This window comes from Megalopta genalis, chromosome 3 (genome assembly GCF_051020955.1).
Source record: "Megalopta genalis isolate 19385.01 chromosome 3, iyMegGena1_principal, whole genome shotgun sequence".
NCBI lineage: Eukaryota > Metazoa > Arthropoda > Insecta > Hymenoptera > Halictidae > Megalopta > Megalopta genalis.
Window position 1 is genome coordinate 27,291,538 of NC_135015.1, and position 19,691 is coordinate 27,311,228.

General features: G+C 43.5%; 1 protein-coding gene across 2 annotated transcripts in view; it reads right to left on the reverse strand.

Moving 5' to 3' along the window:
• ss (aryl hydrocarbon receptor spineless) overlaps positions 1-19,691 on the reverse strand; it is a 252,363-nt gene that overhangs the window by 52,245 nt on the left and 180,427 nt on the right. For both annotated transcript variants that reach the window (XM_033473395.2, XM_076520512.1), the window contains exon 3: positions 5,777-5,895. In XM_033473395.2, the coding sequence (XP_033329286.1) occupies positions 5,777-5,895 (119 nt within the window). The remainder of the gene's footprint in view (positions 1-5,776; positions 5,896-19,691) is intronic.

Consider the following 19,691-nt stretch of genomic DNA (forward strand, 5'->3'; position numbering starts at 1 on the left):
TTGTGTAAAAAGCGGACGATTTGGGAACGGGAGCTACGATTACTCGAGCTTCGTGGACCATTCTTATTATAAAAAAATAATTTTTATATATAATTATTATCTTAGAATATATTTAGAATTTTTGGAATATAGAATATATAGAATATAATTATTATAGAATATTTAGAATATATTATATAATATATAGAACATAATTATTACAGAATATTTAGAATATATTGCGAGTATACTGGAACCTCTACGAGATAGATTCGAACCCCTGCAAGTACATTAAATCCCCTCCAAACGACCCTCGGCTTCTACACAAAACTGGACGATTTGAGAAAAGGAAACTTTTATAGTCGCACATAACCTAATTTAAATGGAAATCTCGCTACTTTTATAAATCGTTCGAACAAATTGGATGCACGCACGTTCCTAAATTCGTCTAACGACCGAAATTGCATTTTGGCGAACGCGGCGCGGTTCCGAAGAAGGTGTCACCGTGCGCCGTTCCCTCGCGAACGCTATAATCCCGCAGGGGTGGCGCGGCCGGGAGCAGAAAAATTCGATCGCCCCGCCGTAATTTGGAGAGTGCCTGGTGGTGGCGGTCGGCTTGTCATAAACCGGATTTACTGTCGGGCTTCGTGAACTTTATGAGGATCGGCGAAACGCCGTATAACGTGGCCATCGCGGCAAGGTAAAGGGGGATGGACGTGCCACGGTGGGGGATGCGGCGGAGAGGGAGGCATGGAGCGAAGAAGGAAGGCGTAGGAGGCCGAGGGAAGTCCTCGGAAGGACAGGTTCAAGGAACTCCGCGAATTATAGAAAATACGAGTCCCCGCCGAACGGTTAATCCCTGCTACCCCTGCCGCGCGGTACGCCGCGCTGCACCGCGCTGGAATTATTGGAGGTGGCCCGCGAACGAAACCTTTATCGGATTCTCTTTCGTTCTTTCGTACTCGGCCGTGTCGCACGGCATACTTCGCCGGATTCATTATCGTCGTCCCCGGTGCCGTTTAAGCGCAAGCCTCGCGGTTAATTGGGGGACGCGATTTATCGGCGCCTGGGTTTCATTACCGGCTGCGATATCCATCCACGAAGGATTAGCGGTGAATTTTCTGCCGTGAAAATAGTCCTGGTACTTCCAGGATCGAAATTGGACGCTGACGCCATAAATATGACGCGCCGGAATCGAAATTGCGATAAATCATAGACCACCCCCTTTTTATGTCGACCCTTTGGTCGCGGAATATCTGGCGTGGCAGATTCTTTGCGAAGATCTTGAACAGCATTTTTAAAAGTAATTTTTTTATCCCTTAGCTTTGAACATCGTATCAGAGACGTAATAAGTCGACCGGGTCGAACGTAAACAAGCCGTTTCGGAGACGTGATATGCAGACAGGTTCGACCATCGATAAGACGTTAGATTCATCAGAGACGTTACATTTGGCTGTGCCAAGTGTGAATGAAACGTCTCAGAGACGTTGTAGAGCTGATCGCGCTACGCGCACGACGTTCGCTCAGTTTTCTTTACCGCATTCGGAACTGCAGACTTATTTTTTAAGGGAAATTGTAAAAGTACCCTTCACCATGTATTCGAAACGAAAAATGAGCGTTGGAGAGAACAGCGAGACACGTGATGACAGTGATAACATCGCCGACAATGACTTCACAGGTTTTTTAGATAATAATAGTGACAGTGATAGCGACTTTTTACTTATTTTACGAAAACGTTATAAGCAATTGGTGATTGAAGATGATACCGATGATGAAGATTATTATCAACAATCAGAGTTGTGGATTTGGAAGGAAAGAGATGATCAACCGAAAATCTGGAAGTATACTGGAGCTTCCGCGAACAAAAGAGGCAACTTTAGATCACTTGAATACAAGCAAAAAGGAAACAGACGCTTTTAATATAATATTTAATAGCGTATTTTTGGAGAATATTGTAACGGAGACGAATCGATACGCGGAACAAGTAATAAGCTCTGAAAATAACAGACGAAGAATATCATACATACGATCGAAGATTATTAAATTTTTGTCAATTTTATTAAGACGATGATATTCATAAATATCTGTTTATTCATAAATTAAAATAAAAATGTCATTAATAATATTATCAATAATTTGGAACAGTAAATCTTTCTTGTTCGTTGATCAATCGATCGTAATTATTTATCGGACATCTTGCAACGCAAAGTTAACTGCACCGTACACATGTATATAAAAATCATAAAACGTCTGCGATTCGCACAACTTCGAACGCTCAGCCAAACCGTGAATGGTCCGACGTGTGACCGACCTTGTTGTCGTTTATGGCACGCGCTATTGGAAATGAAATCGTAAAACAAAGGGTTGATGCAGCACAGACGAGCTTCTCTCGATGCGATCGGATTTATAGTTTACTTATTCACGTATGAAATGGTCTTCGCTTTCATAGACGTTTCTTCGGGGTTGAAAGTTTATAAAAATCCCCGCGGTCTCGTACCACAAAGAAAAATTGAGAAATCTTTGTCAATCCGTGTTCTTGTACCGTGTCACTTAAAGATTTCTCAATGTTTCTTTACGGTACAAGACCACGGAGGTTTTCAAGCTTTCAACCCCGAAGAAACGTCTATAAAAGCACAGACCGTTTCATACGTGAATAAGTAAACTACAAATCCGAGCGCATCGAGAGAAGCTCATCTGTGTTGCATTAAAAGATGACTCCGAAGCAACGAATCTAAACAATAGTATAGCAAGATGTTAATTAACAGATTAACTCTCGCCGCACAACGTCCGGGTCCCTTCGGACCCAGAGCTCGAGGCCCGACTTGACCGTTTGACACGTGATGTCGTCTGCCGTTCGTTTAAAAGTGAAGTACGATAAGATAATAGTAATAATATTAGCAATAACAATAGCAATAACAACAACGACGATAGTAAGAACAAAATGTTCAGTTGGAAATGTTTGTATACGTAAGGACCCCATCATAGAGCTTCGCGTGAGCGGCCAACCGTCGAACATACATTTTCTTTATCTAGACAGGAAATTGTTTACGATACAGAAGTTCAAATGAGCGTAGCTTTTAGACAAATCATGGGGTAAAAAAGAAGGTTATTCGACCGGCATCGGCCGCGTTTCGTAGCGAAGTTACGGTCGCACAGGAATTGTACAAACTGCTGTTAGCAGTACATACATCGATTCCAATTACTCCGGAACCAAAAAGGCAAGGTTACCGGAGCAATTAAAATCACGATGTATGAAAACCGACTATATACTGCTGCCTCGCACGAAACTAATTAATTTCGCGATTTTTACCGAGCCTTTTATAACCGAAACAGGAGGAGTCGCGTATTTCCCGAAAAGCCACGATTTCCAATGAAACGAGACAGTTGTGGATTTTAATGAAAGAAAAAAGGAGAAGAGAAGAAGGAAAAAAACGTAGAAAAAGAAAAGAAACGAAGTATCGTGAAAAAGGGATCGAGAGAGTTCCGCGGCGCGCAGCGAAATGGCGACCGCGAACGCTGTCGGAGATAGTCCCATCCGGGAATCAGCTCGCGGCACGAGCTACGTAACGCAATTAACGAGCGGGCAATTAATAACCGGCCGTTACAGATGCTGGCAGGAATCGTTCGATCGCATGAAATTGCGGACGCCGTTTCGTATCGCTTGTCCTCCCCCTTCTCGATACGAGAACCCCCCCGCGCACCGTTCTCGATCCCGATCCCGATCCCGACGTTGGCAAGAGAAACCCTTCCCTCCCCTCAGCGCCGATCGGGGTCTCACCCTCGCGCCTCGGTCCGTTTCGCCGGTGTGCGCGCGGCTAAAACGCAGGAAAGGGAACGTAATAGCCTCGCATGATACACCGCCATTAATCCGTGTATATACCCTTCCATACTTTGGAGGAATAGACACCTCGTACGCCTCGGTTTCATAGCCGGTTCATCAGCCGGATATCTCTCCCCGCTCGCTCTCCTTCGACTCTTCCTGTCTCTTCCTCTCGCGAGCGATGATTTAATTTCGACCCGTTCCTCGATTATGCCCTCCCCCTCCCCCCCTCGGGAGAAGGGGCCTGCCTCTCTTTCTTCTCCGCTGGATCTCGTTTCCCCGGCAAATTGCCGATTCGGAGGATCGCCGGTTCACCGCTCAGCGAATTGGGGTTGCTAGCAGGACCTTCGGAGCCTCCCCTTCGATTCTTCCTATTTGTCACCGGCAACAATGGCTGAGAAGGTGTAGCAAAAGAATGTACGAATTTTCGTACTCGAGATTAATGGCGGACACCTTCTCGCTGTGTCGAGGGTTCGGTTGCAAGCGATACGTACGGCGCAGAGGTCTCTATTTCATGTGTATCTCATTTTCGTGTTCTCATTTTTGTGTTATTAATGTGCACGTGTTTTGAGCCGTGTCGTTTTTAGTGTGTACATGTGTACATGCGTACACGTGTATTTTGATGTACGTGTATTTCGGTGCACGTGTACCGGCATATTTCAACGAATAATTAAATATTTTTGTTATCGTGTCAATTGATCTCGGGAAAAGAATATTTTTCCCAAGTTATTCAGAAAATAAAGACTTTCAATAAATAGTAGATTATTAGAATTATAAAAATAAATACTTGAAAATGCAGGTATTTTATTTTACATGAAATAATCGCGCAAAATAAAAAATATTAGCAGTACACGTGTACGTCTGTACTGAAGTGCACGTGAAACAGAATACACAAAAAACAGCTGTTTCATATTATAAAAGTAACAATAAGAAAAATAACTCATATATGCATTTTTACGATATGAATAATCGTAAATTAAAAAATTAGTGATCCGTCATTTTGACAGGTTCCCTAAATCTAGTATTAAGTATACGTGTACACGGAGAAACGCGCGTATGAACAATACACGTTCAAAACCATGATCTCTAATCTGAAGTTATTCGGAATCGGTTCGAAAAGATTGATCCTCGAAATACACTTATCGATAAGCTACGAATTTAATGCACTTCTCACAAAAATAATCGAATGCAGAAGGTGACAAGTATTTCAAGAGATTAAAAGTTCTATCGCATTGTACTCAAGTCGTCAAAATAATTAAAAAAACGAAATTTATGTTCATCCATCCCCTGTGTCTCACAATTAATGCAGACGTTTTTTTTCAAAAGATTAAAGATTCTATCGCATTATGCTCAAGTCGTCAAAATAATTAGAAAAAGAAATAGATATCCATCTAGCCCCTGTGTCTTACAATTAATGCGGACAATTTTCTTTTCAAAAGATTAAAGGTTCTATCGCATTATGCTCAAGTCGTCAAAATAATTAGAAAAAAGAAATAGATCTATCCATCCAGCTCGTTACAATAAATAGAGACAATCTTTATCTCGCAACATTCGGTAGATGGTCCTTCGAGCTTCCGGTTCATTCATCTCCCATCCGTGCTGCCACCCACTTGTTCGGCCATCGATCCATCACGGGCCACGAACGAGCAAGTGTACGGAGTCGTTAGATGAACGGACACACCGATAAAAACGCGCTCTAATTCCGTTTCGGGCTCGGCCGAGAGTGACGTAACCGATTATTCCGCGGGCAACCGTGTTGCAGCCCTTAAATGATGAACGAGACGCTGATGACGAGAGGTTAATGATTTCCCCGGCTCGGCCCGGCGCGTTGCAGCGCGGCGCGGTCTTCGTTGCAGCGTTTTCTTCGCGCGGATTTCGTTTCGCGAACAAGCCGGAACGTATGCACAACACTTCGGGGCTAGCGTTTTCGCGCTTCCAGAGTAACTCCCGATGATTGATCGCCCCCGAGCCACTCACCTGAAGGAACATTTCGCCGTCGAGATGATGATGATCGTAAGCTGCGAACGCGGCCAACTCCCTCGCCCTGTAGTGAGTGTCGTGGTGCGAGTTCTCCTCTTTGTCTTTGTGCATCACCACTGCAACAGAGAGAAATTACGGGCGTCACGCGTGCTCGCAAACCTGTCATTAAACGATCGGGCTAACTGGTCCGGCGCCGTTCAACGACGCCAAAAAATTGAAAAGTTGCTGCGCCGTGCCCCGCCGGCTCTCACGATTTCATAATTAATGTGTCGATCGTAGCATTTGCATTATTCTCGGGGAAACACTGCCTTCGTCTGTGATGTTTTTGTACAAATTTTTTTCGGTCGTGTTAGGGTACCCGAAATTCTAATTCGAAAATCGCGAAGGCATTTTTGGACATTTCATTAGCTTTCCCCGATCGCGTATCATCTGTCTCAAGTTCGTTTTTCAAGCCAGCGTGCACAGTGTGTCGCAAAATTATTGTAAAAACGAGAAATATAAGGTTTCTCAGGTCATTTGAAGTAACTTTTTCCTTGGAAAAAATGCAATTCGCGGCTTCGTTTACGAGTTATTAACGAAATGAACGCATGTTCGCTTCGCGACAACTGATCTCGTCTCTCATTGGTCACTGTTTCTTTTTAAAATAAAATTTTTCTTTAAATAAAATGAAAATACTGTTAGGTTCTCGATTAACATAATCCACGCGGGAAGGGAACGCCAGCTGTTGAGATGCTCGGCAGAATAATTATGATTATTATTATTACTGTTGTTGTTGTTGTTGTTTAACGGTGCTGGTCCTGCATATTAGTCATTACGGCGCGTATTTAGCGGAAAGGAAGACAGGTGTAACAGATCGACGTATTATTATAGGGCTTAAGAGGAAGTGTCGCTCACATCCTGTCACGTATTCCAGGATCACCTCGAAAGTTCTCCGGTAATTCTGTTTCCGTTTCGTACTTTCGTCGTTCAGGCCGCCTGTTTTCAAGGTTTCAGTGATTGGGAGCAGCGGGGCTCCGATAAGATGCTTATCGGACTTGCCCATCGGACGGAGCCAATTTGCGGACGGAAAAAAGTATCGATTTTCTATCCTGTTATTTCTGTCGGTTTCTCGATCCAACAGCAATGACATTTCGACGGTAAAAAGTGGCTTCGAACATGATCTTACAGCCCTGGTAATCGTACTATTGTCATGAATAATATGAACATAGATCATGGACCGGCTTTTATGATAGGAAATTTATCCATGCATCTGTGCCTGTGAATAATTCTTTAAACTTCTTTGACTTAATAGAAAGCACTTCGCGAAGGAGCAATGTCCTGTGCGGAATTTCTACAAGCAAATATTGAAACAAATTCTCGTGATTGTTTTTTATTCGCTCTTCGATCCACTTTATCGTCTCAAAATAATTCAACAAATATTTTAGATTTGCTAGAAAGAATAGATCGAGAAACAATGTCGCGTGTAAGATTTCTGCAGACAGAATCGAAGGGATCTTTCATTGTCCTCTTTGGAATGAATTATCGCGGTTCACAGGCTGTTTTTTACGCTGCAGAAATAGTCCAAGGATGCACTCTATTGTCGAAAGGAAAATTCTAAAGAAAACTTTATGACATGGTAGGAGAGATAGAGTAATTTCTCCCGAAAATGCCAAATTTCGAGACGCTGTGAATTTCCCTGTGCTAGTCCTACGCCTATGTGATTTATTGCTTCGTCGATAGTAAGGGTCGATCCGCGATGCAAAGCCTGCGATCCGGCACGCGATGCAAATTCCAGGAAGTTAACATAAAATGATCTGTTAGAGTGTGAATCAGCTAAGAAAAGTCGCGGAGTTATAAGGTACGTGGTGGGTGTAGTAAATTCTCCCGAATTTGCGCTCAAATTGTGCATAAAAATGGATAATTTGGGAAGAGGAGATACGGTTATTCGAGCCTTGCAGCTCGTTTTTAGAGTTATCGATTGTAAACGACTGTAAAAACGAGACGCAAGGCTCGAATAATCGTATCTCCTCTTCCCGAATTGTCCATTCTTGTGCGCGATCTGCGCGCGAATTAGGGAGAAATTACTGTACTAGGTACGTGACCGTTGAATCGTGTCATGTGGCTTCCGATTTTCCGTCGAATCGTGTCACGTGGCCTTTAATTTGTCTTCGAATTGTTTTCGAATTGCTTTCGAAATGCCTTCGAATTGCCTTCGAATCATAGCATGTCGCCTTCGAATTACTTTCGAATTGCTTTCGAATTACCTTCGAATTGTCTTCGAATTGCTTTTTCGAATTACCTTCGAATTGTCTTCGAATCGTAGCATGTCGCCTTCGAATTGCCTTCGAATCGTAGCATGTCGCCTTCGAATTGCTTTCGAATTGCTTTCGAATTACCTTCGAATTGTCTTCGAATTGCTTTCGAATTACCTTTGAATTGTTTTCGAATTATCTTCGAATTGTTTTCGAATTGCCTTCGAATTGCTTTTGAATTGCCTTCGAATTGCTTTCGAATTACCTTCGAATTGCCTTCGAATTGCTTTCGAATTGTCTCCGAATTGCCTCCGAATTCCCTTCGAATCGTGGCATTTGTCCTGCGAATTGCCTTCGAATCGTGTCAAATGACCGAATTGCCATCGAATCGTGGCAAAAAAATTGAAAATAAAAAAAGTCAAGTCATCCTTGTTATTCTAGCATCACCATGCATTCATACTAATGTGCATCGGCATGCTGGCCGCTGGCTTTTTCGCCGACTGTCCCTAATTTCCATAAAAACGAGCCGCGAGACACGAAAAATCGCGTCACAGTATTCTCAGATCTGCCGGTTTCAATTCCGCCCTCCTACCATTTCCAGAAGAAATGACTATACTTCCCGAATACAGGTAGAATTTCGAACGTTTCCCGGTGAAAATAGCCTCGCCTAATCCCGGCGTGGCTCCGTTTCAAGATCAAGTGCAAATAATACCGTGGTAGTGGTCGGGAGAGCGCGCACACGCCCGAGTGAAACGCATCTTGCGATGGGCGCGCACGCAGCCCGTGTGCCGTAGAGGCCGAGGTACACGATTTTCGTATCATTTACACGAAGAAACCGATCGCGGCCGGATAAAATACGATATTTCAGGAGTTCCAGGCCGAGGTGAAGTGAAAGCGCTCGGTATCACCGAGTGGCAGCGCCCGTACGAATAAGAACAAGACCACCTGCGAGTCTCTGGTTCTCCTCCGGGGCCGAGGAGGAGCCCGGCGACGAGAAGCAGCCCCGGCCGATGCGTTTCGAAAGTGAACAACCTCTCGAGGAGCATTTAGCGTCGAAGGGCATCGATGCGTGCATGAAAGATGCGCGACTACGCCGACGGCCGCTCATAAAAACCGGCACGCAATACTCTTCTGTGAAGCACGCGTGCGCCACGCGACCCTTCGGGCCAGTTTTCATCGGCGAAGTCATCGGTGGGAACGCGGTGATCCGGCCGAGTCTCCTTAAGAGGATCTATTAAGCCGGTTTAAAGCCCATTTAGAAATGTCCGGGCCCGCCATACACCTGCGTTACGGCTGTAATCCGTTGGCCGGGCTCCTTCGACCCGCAGCGCGGTTAAACCATCTCCGAGGGACGCGGAGCCGACGACACCGGCTCATTTTGACTCGGCCAATCGTCGGGGTGCACCTTCGGATGTTTCGGTACACGGTGCTTTCTTGTTCAACACGGTAATAATACATTAATCAATGTCGCATCGATACTGCATCGATACCGGCCGACTAATCTCGATCCAATACCGAATTGTCTCGAAGACAGTGTCGAACGGAATCGATACCTCTTAAATATTAGGTCTACCGGAAAGTTCTGTCCGATAGCGTCACTTCAAGTTTCAATCCATATGCACATGTTGATTTGAGACATATATGACTGTCACTCTTTATCGTTGCATTTACACGCATGTACTCTCCTAAATAAACTGAAACAAAGATGTCTCATGTCATTGTTAAGTGAGACGCGATCGTGAAAACATAGCTACCGATGATAATGCCAGATCACATGCTGCTTCGGCGACTCGTCAGGAAATCGCAGAGCTGGGCTGGGAAATTCTGTCACATCCACCATACTCCCCAGACCTAGCACCCTCCGATTATCACTTGTTTCTCTCTTTGCAAAACTTTTTACAGGAAAAAAATCTCAAAACTGAAGCTGACGTCAACCAAGCACTAGTCGAGTTCTTCGCCTCTAAAAATAAATCATTTTGTAAAAATGGCATTTACAAGTTGCCATCACGCTGGCAAGAAGTCATAAGTAACGATGGAAAGTATATTCTACAATAAATATTATTAAATGTGTGAAAATTGTTTTATATCTCAATTCAAAAACGGACAGAACTTTCCGGTATACCTAATACTTAGTCGAAAATATCGATACCCGTCTGATACTTTTACCGGAATATACATACATATATGTGTTTATGTGTGTGCGTCTGTGTATACTTTTACGAAAGTATCAATTTACACGGAACGAAAGTATTAATACAAATGCAACGCGTAAGGATATGGGGATCAATAACATCAATAGGAGCTCCTTTTATGGTAACCATTTTTACAACCGTTACGTTTCATTAAGAAAACGTAACTCCGTTTATTACGATAATTCGATGAAGAGAATTACATGCTTAATACCGTTCGATATTAAATATACATTTAATATCGTACGGTATTAAGCAGGCAATTACAATTTCGTTAGTTTCAAATTCGTTCCGTGAAGTATCGAACGGGTATCGATACTTTCGGCAAGTATCGAAGAAACTTCGATTTAATACGGTTACGGGTTTGGCGTCATTTTAAGAAGTCTCGGTACAGTAATGTCTCTCTAATTGACGCTCAGATTGTCCAGAAAAATGGACAAATTTTTCCATTTGTCGCATTTTTTGCTTCCATTTGAAGCAACTTTTTCCTTTAGAACAATTTTCTCCGAAGCACCGTTAACGAGTTATCAACAAAAAACAGTGACCAATGAGAGGCGAGCTCAGGTGGCGCGAAGCGATCGAACCAATGAGCGGAACTGGGCTTCGTGCGCTGGTTGGCTGGGCCGCCTCGCGTCAGCCGTACTCGATTCTTATTGGTCACTGTTTTTCGTTAATAACTCGTTAACGGTGCCTCGGAGAAAATTTTTGCAAAGGAAGAAATTGCTTCAAATGATCCGAGGAACCCGCTATTTCCGGATTGCGAGACATTTTTGGGACACTCTGTAGACTGTTGTAAATCGATGTGAAGACAAAAGAAGTGTGAAACAATGCATATGAAGACAATTATTTGGTTCAAACGATGAGCGAGTGAGCTACTAGAGCAAGCCACTATAGTGGCGCGTCGTTCATAGAGATGACATCCGCGGAAGCCACTATAGTGGCGCATCGTGCCTAAAAGGTTAACGCTGCTCCGCTTAACGCTGTTTCAGTATTACGCGGTAGTATTGCGGTTCCCCTAAATCGTACACCGTATTGATACTTATATATGTGTGCAAATGAAACGGCCATGCACCAACCAAAAGCAGTGCACTACATATATAGCGACAGTGTACGCTATGTATCTTTTCAAACGCTCTTTTGTTAGTCTCCAGAATAAAGGTTCCAACTGTATTCCCCGAAGTCGCAGTCACAGTACGAACGCATCTTTCCTGCGTTCACCGATCCCCATTACATATTTACATATATACGCGTTAGGTTGCCTCGTTTAACGCTGTTTCGTTTAGCGCTGGAACTTATTGGAACGTATCCCCCGCGTTAAGCGGGGTCTTACTGCAGTTCCGAACAACCACCAGCATCGTCGTATTAGGCCAATCGTTCTCGTACCGTGTGCAATCCACTGCACAATGCGGCGTCCATTGTTTGCAGAATTTCCAGCGATCAGAGTGTTGCGAAGCCTGGGCCGATTCTAGGGACATTGGGACGAAAGGGGTGCAAGAATGCGCGCGTAGGGATAGAAGGGCGCAACTGTAACAGGTTGCACGGAGCAGGAAGGAAGATCGCGGGGCCGATTGGTAGTCGAACGAAGGATCGCTCGAGAGAAGGAACGAGGCTCGGTGGACGCGTGCAGGAAGGATGAGCAAGACGGAGACGGAGACGGAGGTTGTTCACTCGTAAATAGTCGCACGCAATGTCGTGGAGCGGCCGCGTTCAGCCTTCTGCCACGCGACCCTCTGGGACAGGACCCCATTAGGATGGCCGTCGGGATAACGGCGTACCGCAGGATACAAACCGAACAACCTCCGGGCCGCATCTGCTTTATTTACCGTCACGACAATTCGATTTTCAATGGCCATCGGCCCGCCGGCCCTACGCGGCCGATCCTCGATCCCCGAAACGCCCGGCTAACGACCGTGGCTAATGCTTCCCCAATCGATGACTTCTTGCTTCCGGCCTGCTCTCGGCCCGATCAGGGAAACGACATCGTTCCTGCTACCGGGGAATTACTCGGCTGTTACGGAGACAGCTCCATTCTTCTTCGGTGTCCAGTTTTAACCCGTTTAGCGGCGAGCGAAAGTATCGCGCCTACGCGAAAAATGCCGGGCTAATTTGTCGAATTTGCCGAGGTTCGGGGGAGAAGATCGTGAAAAACAAAGTAAGAATGATATGTAGGAAATTCGAGAGGAAACGTGTTAATAATACAGTAATGTCTCCCTGATTGACGCCGAAATTGTGCACAAAAATGGACAATTTGGGAACAGGAGATGTTATTATTAGGATTATTCGTGTCTTGCAGCTCGTTTTTACAATTCTTGACAATCAGTAAATATGACAACTGACCGCGAGACTCGAATAATCCGTATCTCCTCTTCCCAAATTGTCCATTTTTGTGCACAATCTGAGCGTCAATTAGGGAGACATTACTGTAATGGGGGAGAATAAAGTGACGCGAATTGTATTTATATGTTTGTTGGAAATCGTACGAATAACATAAATGTAAAATGATAGGAAAAAGAGAGAAATCAATTCTCTTTGTTAGAGACAGTGTTTCCAGAAGAATCATCGTTTGATCATAGCTTTGCAGTGGCCCACGGAAGTGGGAAATAAAAGTTGCCTCTCGTAGATCTCGGCAACTTATATGCATACTGAAAAATTGATCGAAATCGGTCGATGTTGCTGTGAGGAATAACAGTTTTAAAAACTGAAAGAAATCTGCAGTTTTTTTTAAATTTATCAACGCCTGTAACTTGACTCCAGGTTCACCGATTTCGTTAAGATTTTCAACATGCATTTATGTTACCGAGATCTGCGGAAGACATTTTTTAAAATTTTTGTTATAGACTAGGATAAAGAAGTTAAAACACGAGAGGCTTTTATTTTCTTTTGTTATTCCAAGTAATAGCAAAGTTAACAAAAGACATTTTAGTCATCGCCTAGTAGACTAGTCCTTCTATAACCTAAAAAAGATTCATGTCACTCTTAGTCCAGTTTTAAGAAAGTTACTGCGTTTTAGAAGGTGATTTTTGTGATCAATTGTATGTAGATCGTCTAGTACGAAGTATAAATATTGCGCTTTCAATGATTTGTAACAAAATAACTGATATCGGACCATAAAACAAAAGGATAATAATGCCATGATGCATGGCAAGCGTCGGAAGGATCTGCTACAAAACAAGTGAATTGGAATCGCTAATATAACGTTACTGAAAGCAAATTTTAGTATTGTTATAAATATTTATATTTAGTTATCTGTCTATTGAAAGCAAAATGTGTAATATTTACTTATTATTACTCGCACAAATAATTTATTTAGCATTGATGCTTACTAATGCATACACCAAAGCATCCCGAATAGTTGGGTACTAAAAGGATGGAAGGGTTAAACGTTCTTCGATACCTGGAATTATAACGCATGGGGACGGCCGTATTAAAGTACCCGATTTGATATGGCCGCCATTTTGTGGTCGCCCGTGCCGCGTACATTTTGTTCCAGCGATCGTGTAGCGCATATTGCATTTTTTGGGAAATACCGTCGCATCCTTCATTGCATGGTGCACAATCTTTGCATAAGGGGAACCGTAAATTCTCCCTAATTCGCGCTCAGATTGTGCACTTTGGGAAGAGGAGAAACGATTATTCGAGCCTTGCGGCTCGATTTCATAGTTACCGATTGTCAACAACTATAGAAACGAGCTGTAAAATATTGCTGCATCTTTTTTTCCCAAATTGTCCATTTTTGTGCGCAATCTGAGCACGAATTAGGCAGAATTTACAGTAATTGGTCCATTGATTTCTCGATTCGGCGAGTTGACACGACCTGATATCTTAAAGAAAAAGCATACGCCAATATTCCTCGAACTCTAGAGCAGCTGGAAAACAACATCCGTCAAAAAATAGAGGACTTCACACCAGATTTCTTGACTCGTGTTATTCAAAATGCCATCAAAAAACCCCAAATCGTCTTTTGACACGTCAACAGAAGGAAGACACGTCTCGCAGTGAGAGATGGTCATTTGACATCATTTTCAATCGATAACGAGCTTAAAATTTAAGGTCCAAAGAAGAGTTTGAACCGAATTTTGTCGCATTTTTTCCATTACCTTAGAAACAGTGGCCATTTTTTAAGATGATTTATAAACCCGATTTATCGGGTACTTTATCATGTCTCTTCCTTCGTTTGTAAATCGACGTATCGTGTAACAATGTAGCAGCGGAGTCTGTTTACATACAATCTCGCAGTCTTTAGAGATGTAACATGTATTATATTAAAAAACACAGTAATTTAGAGTAATTTAGAGCGTCACAACGAAGCATCGTTTCCTTCCTAAGCAATCGAACAAGAGCTAATTGATAAATTCCGAGGCTATAAAAATTTATTCTCGCCCCGGATAATATAACATTCGCAGCGGCAGCGGTAACATTCGCCCGGCCGCAATTAATTACCAATTAATTATAACCCGCATTTGTTCCTACGGCCGACACACGCCGCTATTGGCCGGAACAAACTTACGCGCAGGCTACTTTTCGCCCGGTTATTTATGTGCGAACGATAAGGCGCTTCCGACGGCGTGGTTTTTACCAAAAAAAAAAAAAAAAGAAAAGAAGAAGGCCGATCGAAGCCGGATAGCGGGCCGTTTTCGAGAGATTTATGGACTCCCACCAGAGAGAGAAGTCGCAGAAATCGCGGCTGCCCGGATTACACGTGTCACCGGAAGAAAGGTGTTGTGCGCGCGCAAGTGTCACGGAAATTGCACGAAATAATGCAACGGCCAACAGCCGGAGAACAAAAAAAGGAAAAACTGTCGGCGAAGATACGGATCGGCTGCCTCGGCGCAGCCATAACGCGGCCGCAGGAGACCTATCCGTAACACCGTGAACGCACGGAGGTTCGTTCGGGTATCGCGATGCACCCGTGAGATCGGCAATAATAATTGTTTCCTCCCGCAAGGTCAGTTTGCGAGGAGGCCGAGGGACAGGCCGGAAGTCGGACGGAATGAAAAGCGGCGGCCGGGGGCCAATCGGAATGCGCGAAACCGAGCGATGGCGAACCTCTGCCTCCCATGATTGTTCAAATCTCCGTGCGTGTCCGTGGGCGCGGGCAAAAAACCGCCTGGATCGTGATCGCGATCGCGACCGTGATCATGCGTTGCTCGGAGAAGACCGATAAACGATCCTCCGCGGATCAGCCCGGGGACTCGAGCCGAAGTGCAGCGCGAGTCTCGGTCGATTTATTATTTCGTAAATCATCCATCGTTACGGATTTTCCTTCTGCCGTTGTACACGTCGAAAGCAGCGCGCGGCTCGTGCTTTCAGCAACCTTTGAGCGATGCCCTTCTTCCTTCGCTATCGAGAAATTACATCTAGAACTGCCAACCTGTGTTTGCATTTTCTGCTGTTTAATTAGCAGGATAGGATCTCGAATGGCTGGTCGTCGGATCAGGAATAATTACCGGGAGCTTGTCTTTCGGCAGTTTGCACGGCAGAAGTCCGCGAGAATTCGGACAGCGAGAGAGACCGGCCGTAAATACAGTAAATTCTGCATAATTGATCCTCAGATTCTACAGAAATATGGATAATTTGGGAAGAAGAGATACGACTATTCGATTCTTGCGGCTCGTTTTTTATAGTTACCGATTCTCAACTGGTATAAGAACGAGCCGCGAGGATCTAATAATCGTATCTTCGCTTCCCAAATTGTCCAATTTTGTGCGCGATCTGAGCGTCAATTAGAGAGAATTTACAACTGTATCTCGGAACGACGACGCCATATGGCGTCGTGCTAAAAGTCGGGAAACGCTTTAATATTGGGTTTGCAACTAAGTAATTGCCGATTTCAGTTATAGATGTCTCTCACTCCCATTTTTATGATATCTGTAAATGTTATATTATAAAATTATTATTATTATTATTATTATGTTATTTTTTATTATCCGTGAATGTTAGCAACTGGACAAATTGAATGCAGCGGTCAAGGAAAAGCGACCAGAATTGGCCAATCGTAAAGGTGTCATTTTCCAGCAGGACAATGCTAGGCCGCACACGTCTTTGTCCACTCGGCAAAAATTGATGGATATTGGTTGGGAATTGATGTTACACCCACCATATAGTCCTGATCTCGCGCCATCGGATCACCACTTATTTCGATCCCTGGACAACTCCCTTCGTGGTAAAACTTTTAATGACGATGACGCTGTAAAATCCCACTTAACTCAGTTTTTGGCCGAAAAGGATCGGACTTTCCACGAGCGTGGAATTTTCAAGTTGTCAGAGAGATGGCAAAAGGTCGTCGAACAAAATGGAAAATACATTACTCTCTTGGCAATCTTATGGTCCTGTAAGGATTGATGCAATAAAATTCTGAAAAATCACAGCAACGCGATCCTTTTTTCAAAAAGAGAAAAAAGACTTGTAAACTTCATTCCAAGTAAAAAAAAATTTTTATTTCATTGAACAAATCGGCAATTACTTAGTTGCCAACTCAATAGATTGATCGTTGATCGCGCATTGCAATTGTCGCGAAACCGTGTCCTAATCTTGCAAATTGCGTGCAAAGTTTTAGGCGGATCTGAAAGTTTTTTCACTGATATATATTCTCAGTAGTAATTGACGAATAGGTAAGTTTATTTGCACTGTTTTAATTCTGAGGGATATATTGTGCATAAAACTGCTACATAACCTTAATAGTTCAATCTGTGTGGTGCAATAATAATTCTGGTACAATCCGGGAAAGTTCTGCCGCATTAATTGCTCCGTCCTTCGACGGAATTTTTATTCTTCTTCCATCCGGGTTTCTTCGAAGCGAATTTGCTTTCTTTTCAAGTTGGAAGTAGCTTAATTTCCAAAGAATTCCGTTTGGCTCGGCGAGACAATACCCGCGTTCCTTCGACGAACGGCATGCACTTAATTCCACGAACAAGTGCAACTTTCATGGTCGGAGAACGTGGTAGGCAATTTGTAAACATTATAAATAGTTCAGAGAACATGAAGACAAAGAGGGACAAGGGAACTATAAAGAAACATGGGAGTGTTTCGATTAAAAGGGGAGAGAATGCAAAGAAACGTAGGAAACAATTAGAACAATTATTCGACTCGAGCAGACATAATCCAGTTTTATAAGAAAGTGACGCGTCGTTAGAAGAATGGAACCAAAATGAATGCGTGAGATGCAGAGAGGACTATTTCGAAATCATTAAAAGTGACGACTCGCTTAACCCTTTGCACTCGAGCGGGGATTCCGAGGCACCGTTAAAATTTACGATGTCACGTTTTAAAAATAATGTTTAAATTAGCAAAGTTTAGACTGAAAAATATTGTTAAGAGCGTAACCGTTACGGGAGTCGCAGGAGTCGATTTCATATGCATAAAATACACTCTGTCAAGGTTAAATAAAAATATTGTAAGTCAGAAAAATTATTTTAGATTTACCGCGTTGAAATAGCTTCGAGTGCAAAGGGTTAAAGGTATGATGTGTAGTCGTTGGTATCGCGAGGGATGCTCCAAATGTGAGAATTTTTGTGATTTATGCGGCAAGCTGAAGAAAAAAGATTACATAAAAATTACTTTCTTTATTTATAATACTTTTTGTGAGCTACGATCAAGGTTATATTTCAAGGTTGCTTTCAGCCGTAGCAAATGGACGCTCTAACCCCTTGATGCGGGTGAAATCGTCCAGTTACAGTATTTGTGTTTTTTGCTTAAAAATGGTAGTCCTTTTTTTAATATTGTTTAATATTTTAAATATTGTTTACATATATATAGATGTTAAATTACTTGGACATTGTTGTAATTTGGTTAACCCTTTCACGACTGAGGGAAACATTTTTCCCCACTTTGAAATCGGTGATTGTCGTATTTAATTATCGGTTATTTTTGGTACAAAACGCAATTTGCCAGCACGCAACACGCAGAAAGCGGAAAAAATGAAAAGATGTGCAAATTGTGTTAAACGCCGCACAGAAAATAGGACGCATAATACATGTACAATGTGCAACGTTCATCTTTGCTTCACAACCGAAAGAAATTGCTTCGCAGAATATCATAATTAGCACATCATTTTGTGCAGTAATTTTATTTCATAATTTTATATTATTTTAGTTAACATTCTGTTACAATAAACCAATAAATAAAAGACACTGCATAATAAGCCAAACCACAATTTGCGTCAGCTTTACAGTCCATTGAGAAAAATATTTTCCATAAAATTAAAAAAAAACCTAGACATTATTACGTATTTTTCTTATGACTTTTATTTATTTTACGTCTAGACAAAGCAAAATAAACAGTTACGTACTAATATTTCCTCTCTTGGCAATCTTATGGTCCTGTAAGGATTGATGCAATAAAATTCTGAAAAATCACAGCAACGCGATCCTTTTTTCAGAAAGAGAAAAAAAGACTTGTAAAAACGCAAGAACGCGACGCGACATCCTGCAAAACTTAATTGAAACAAACATAGTAACAGAAGCCTGGAAGAAGACATTGGACCAAGAAATCGGCTCACCCGGATCTGTTCACGACAAAACGGTTCCCCGTGCGCCCGCGAAAAGGGCGATACTCATTGTTCACATTTCTCCCGAAAACTGGTATTCCTCGGCCGAGAGATTATGCAAAGCAGCAACTGGAGATCCCGAAGATAGCGGCTGTAATTCGGAAGCGGGTTACAGGTGCCAACCGAAGGCAGGTTAACGATCCAAAACCTGGTTCCTCATCGGAGATCTGCTCGCAGATACCGGAGAATTCCCCGACAATATATCCGACGGCGGCTTCAATCACGTGTCAAGAAACGATCCCGAGAATCGCGATTAAACAATCTCACCGGGAATTACCGTTCGGCCGCGGATTTTTCAGCTGCTTTTCGACGGAGCCAAAAGTTGCTGCGAACGCCGCTAATAGGCTTCCGGCTGGTTAAATCGTTAATTAGCCTCATTGGCAGCCAGCTGACCGTATTTAGACGTCCGAGCAGTCCAAATATAACGCTCGCATCGCAGCCAATTCGCCGGTTCCCTCGGCGCGGCGCGGCGCGGTGACTTGCGTTTTACGCGAGCCGGCCCCGGGGACGGGACCGGGGCCGGGGGGCCGGGGCTAAGTGAATGGTTAAGTAAATGATTATCTCCTTCGGCGTATAATCGATCGATGATTAATGGGATCGGCGTTGTCGGATGCGGCCCCAATTAGAAAGCGTCCACGGCGATCATCGGGACGATACGCGTGCCGCACCGCTGCTTGATTGTTTGATCCACGTGGCCCAGGTAAGCATCGGTGGGCGCGACGCAGCCGATTCTCAATTTTGACGCTCGGTTTTTCACGGATCTGTTTTTCTGTTCGCCGTTCGGCGACACGCGCGGCTTTCAATGCCAAATTATCCGGCGACCGCGTTAAACAAACTGCCATAACTGCCAGTCACTAGAATGACAAAGGACTGCCGGTGTAATCCGCTTTGATAGTGTTTGTCTTCTCCATTGCGGCTTCCATGCGGTATTTGCTGTTGTAATCCGC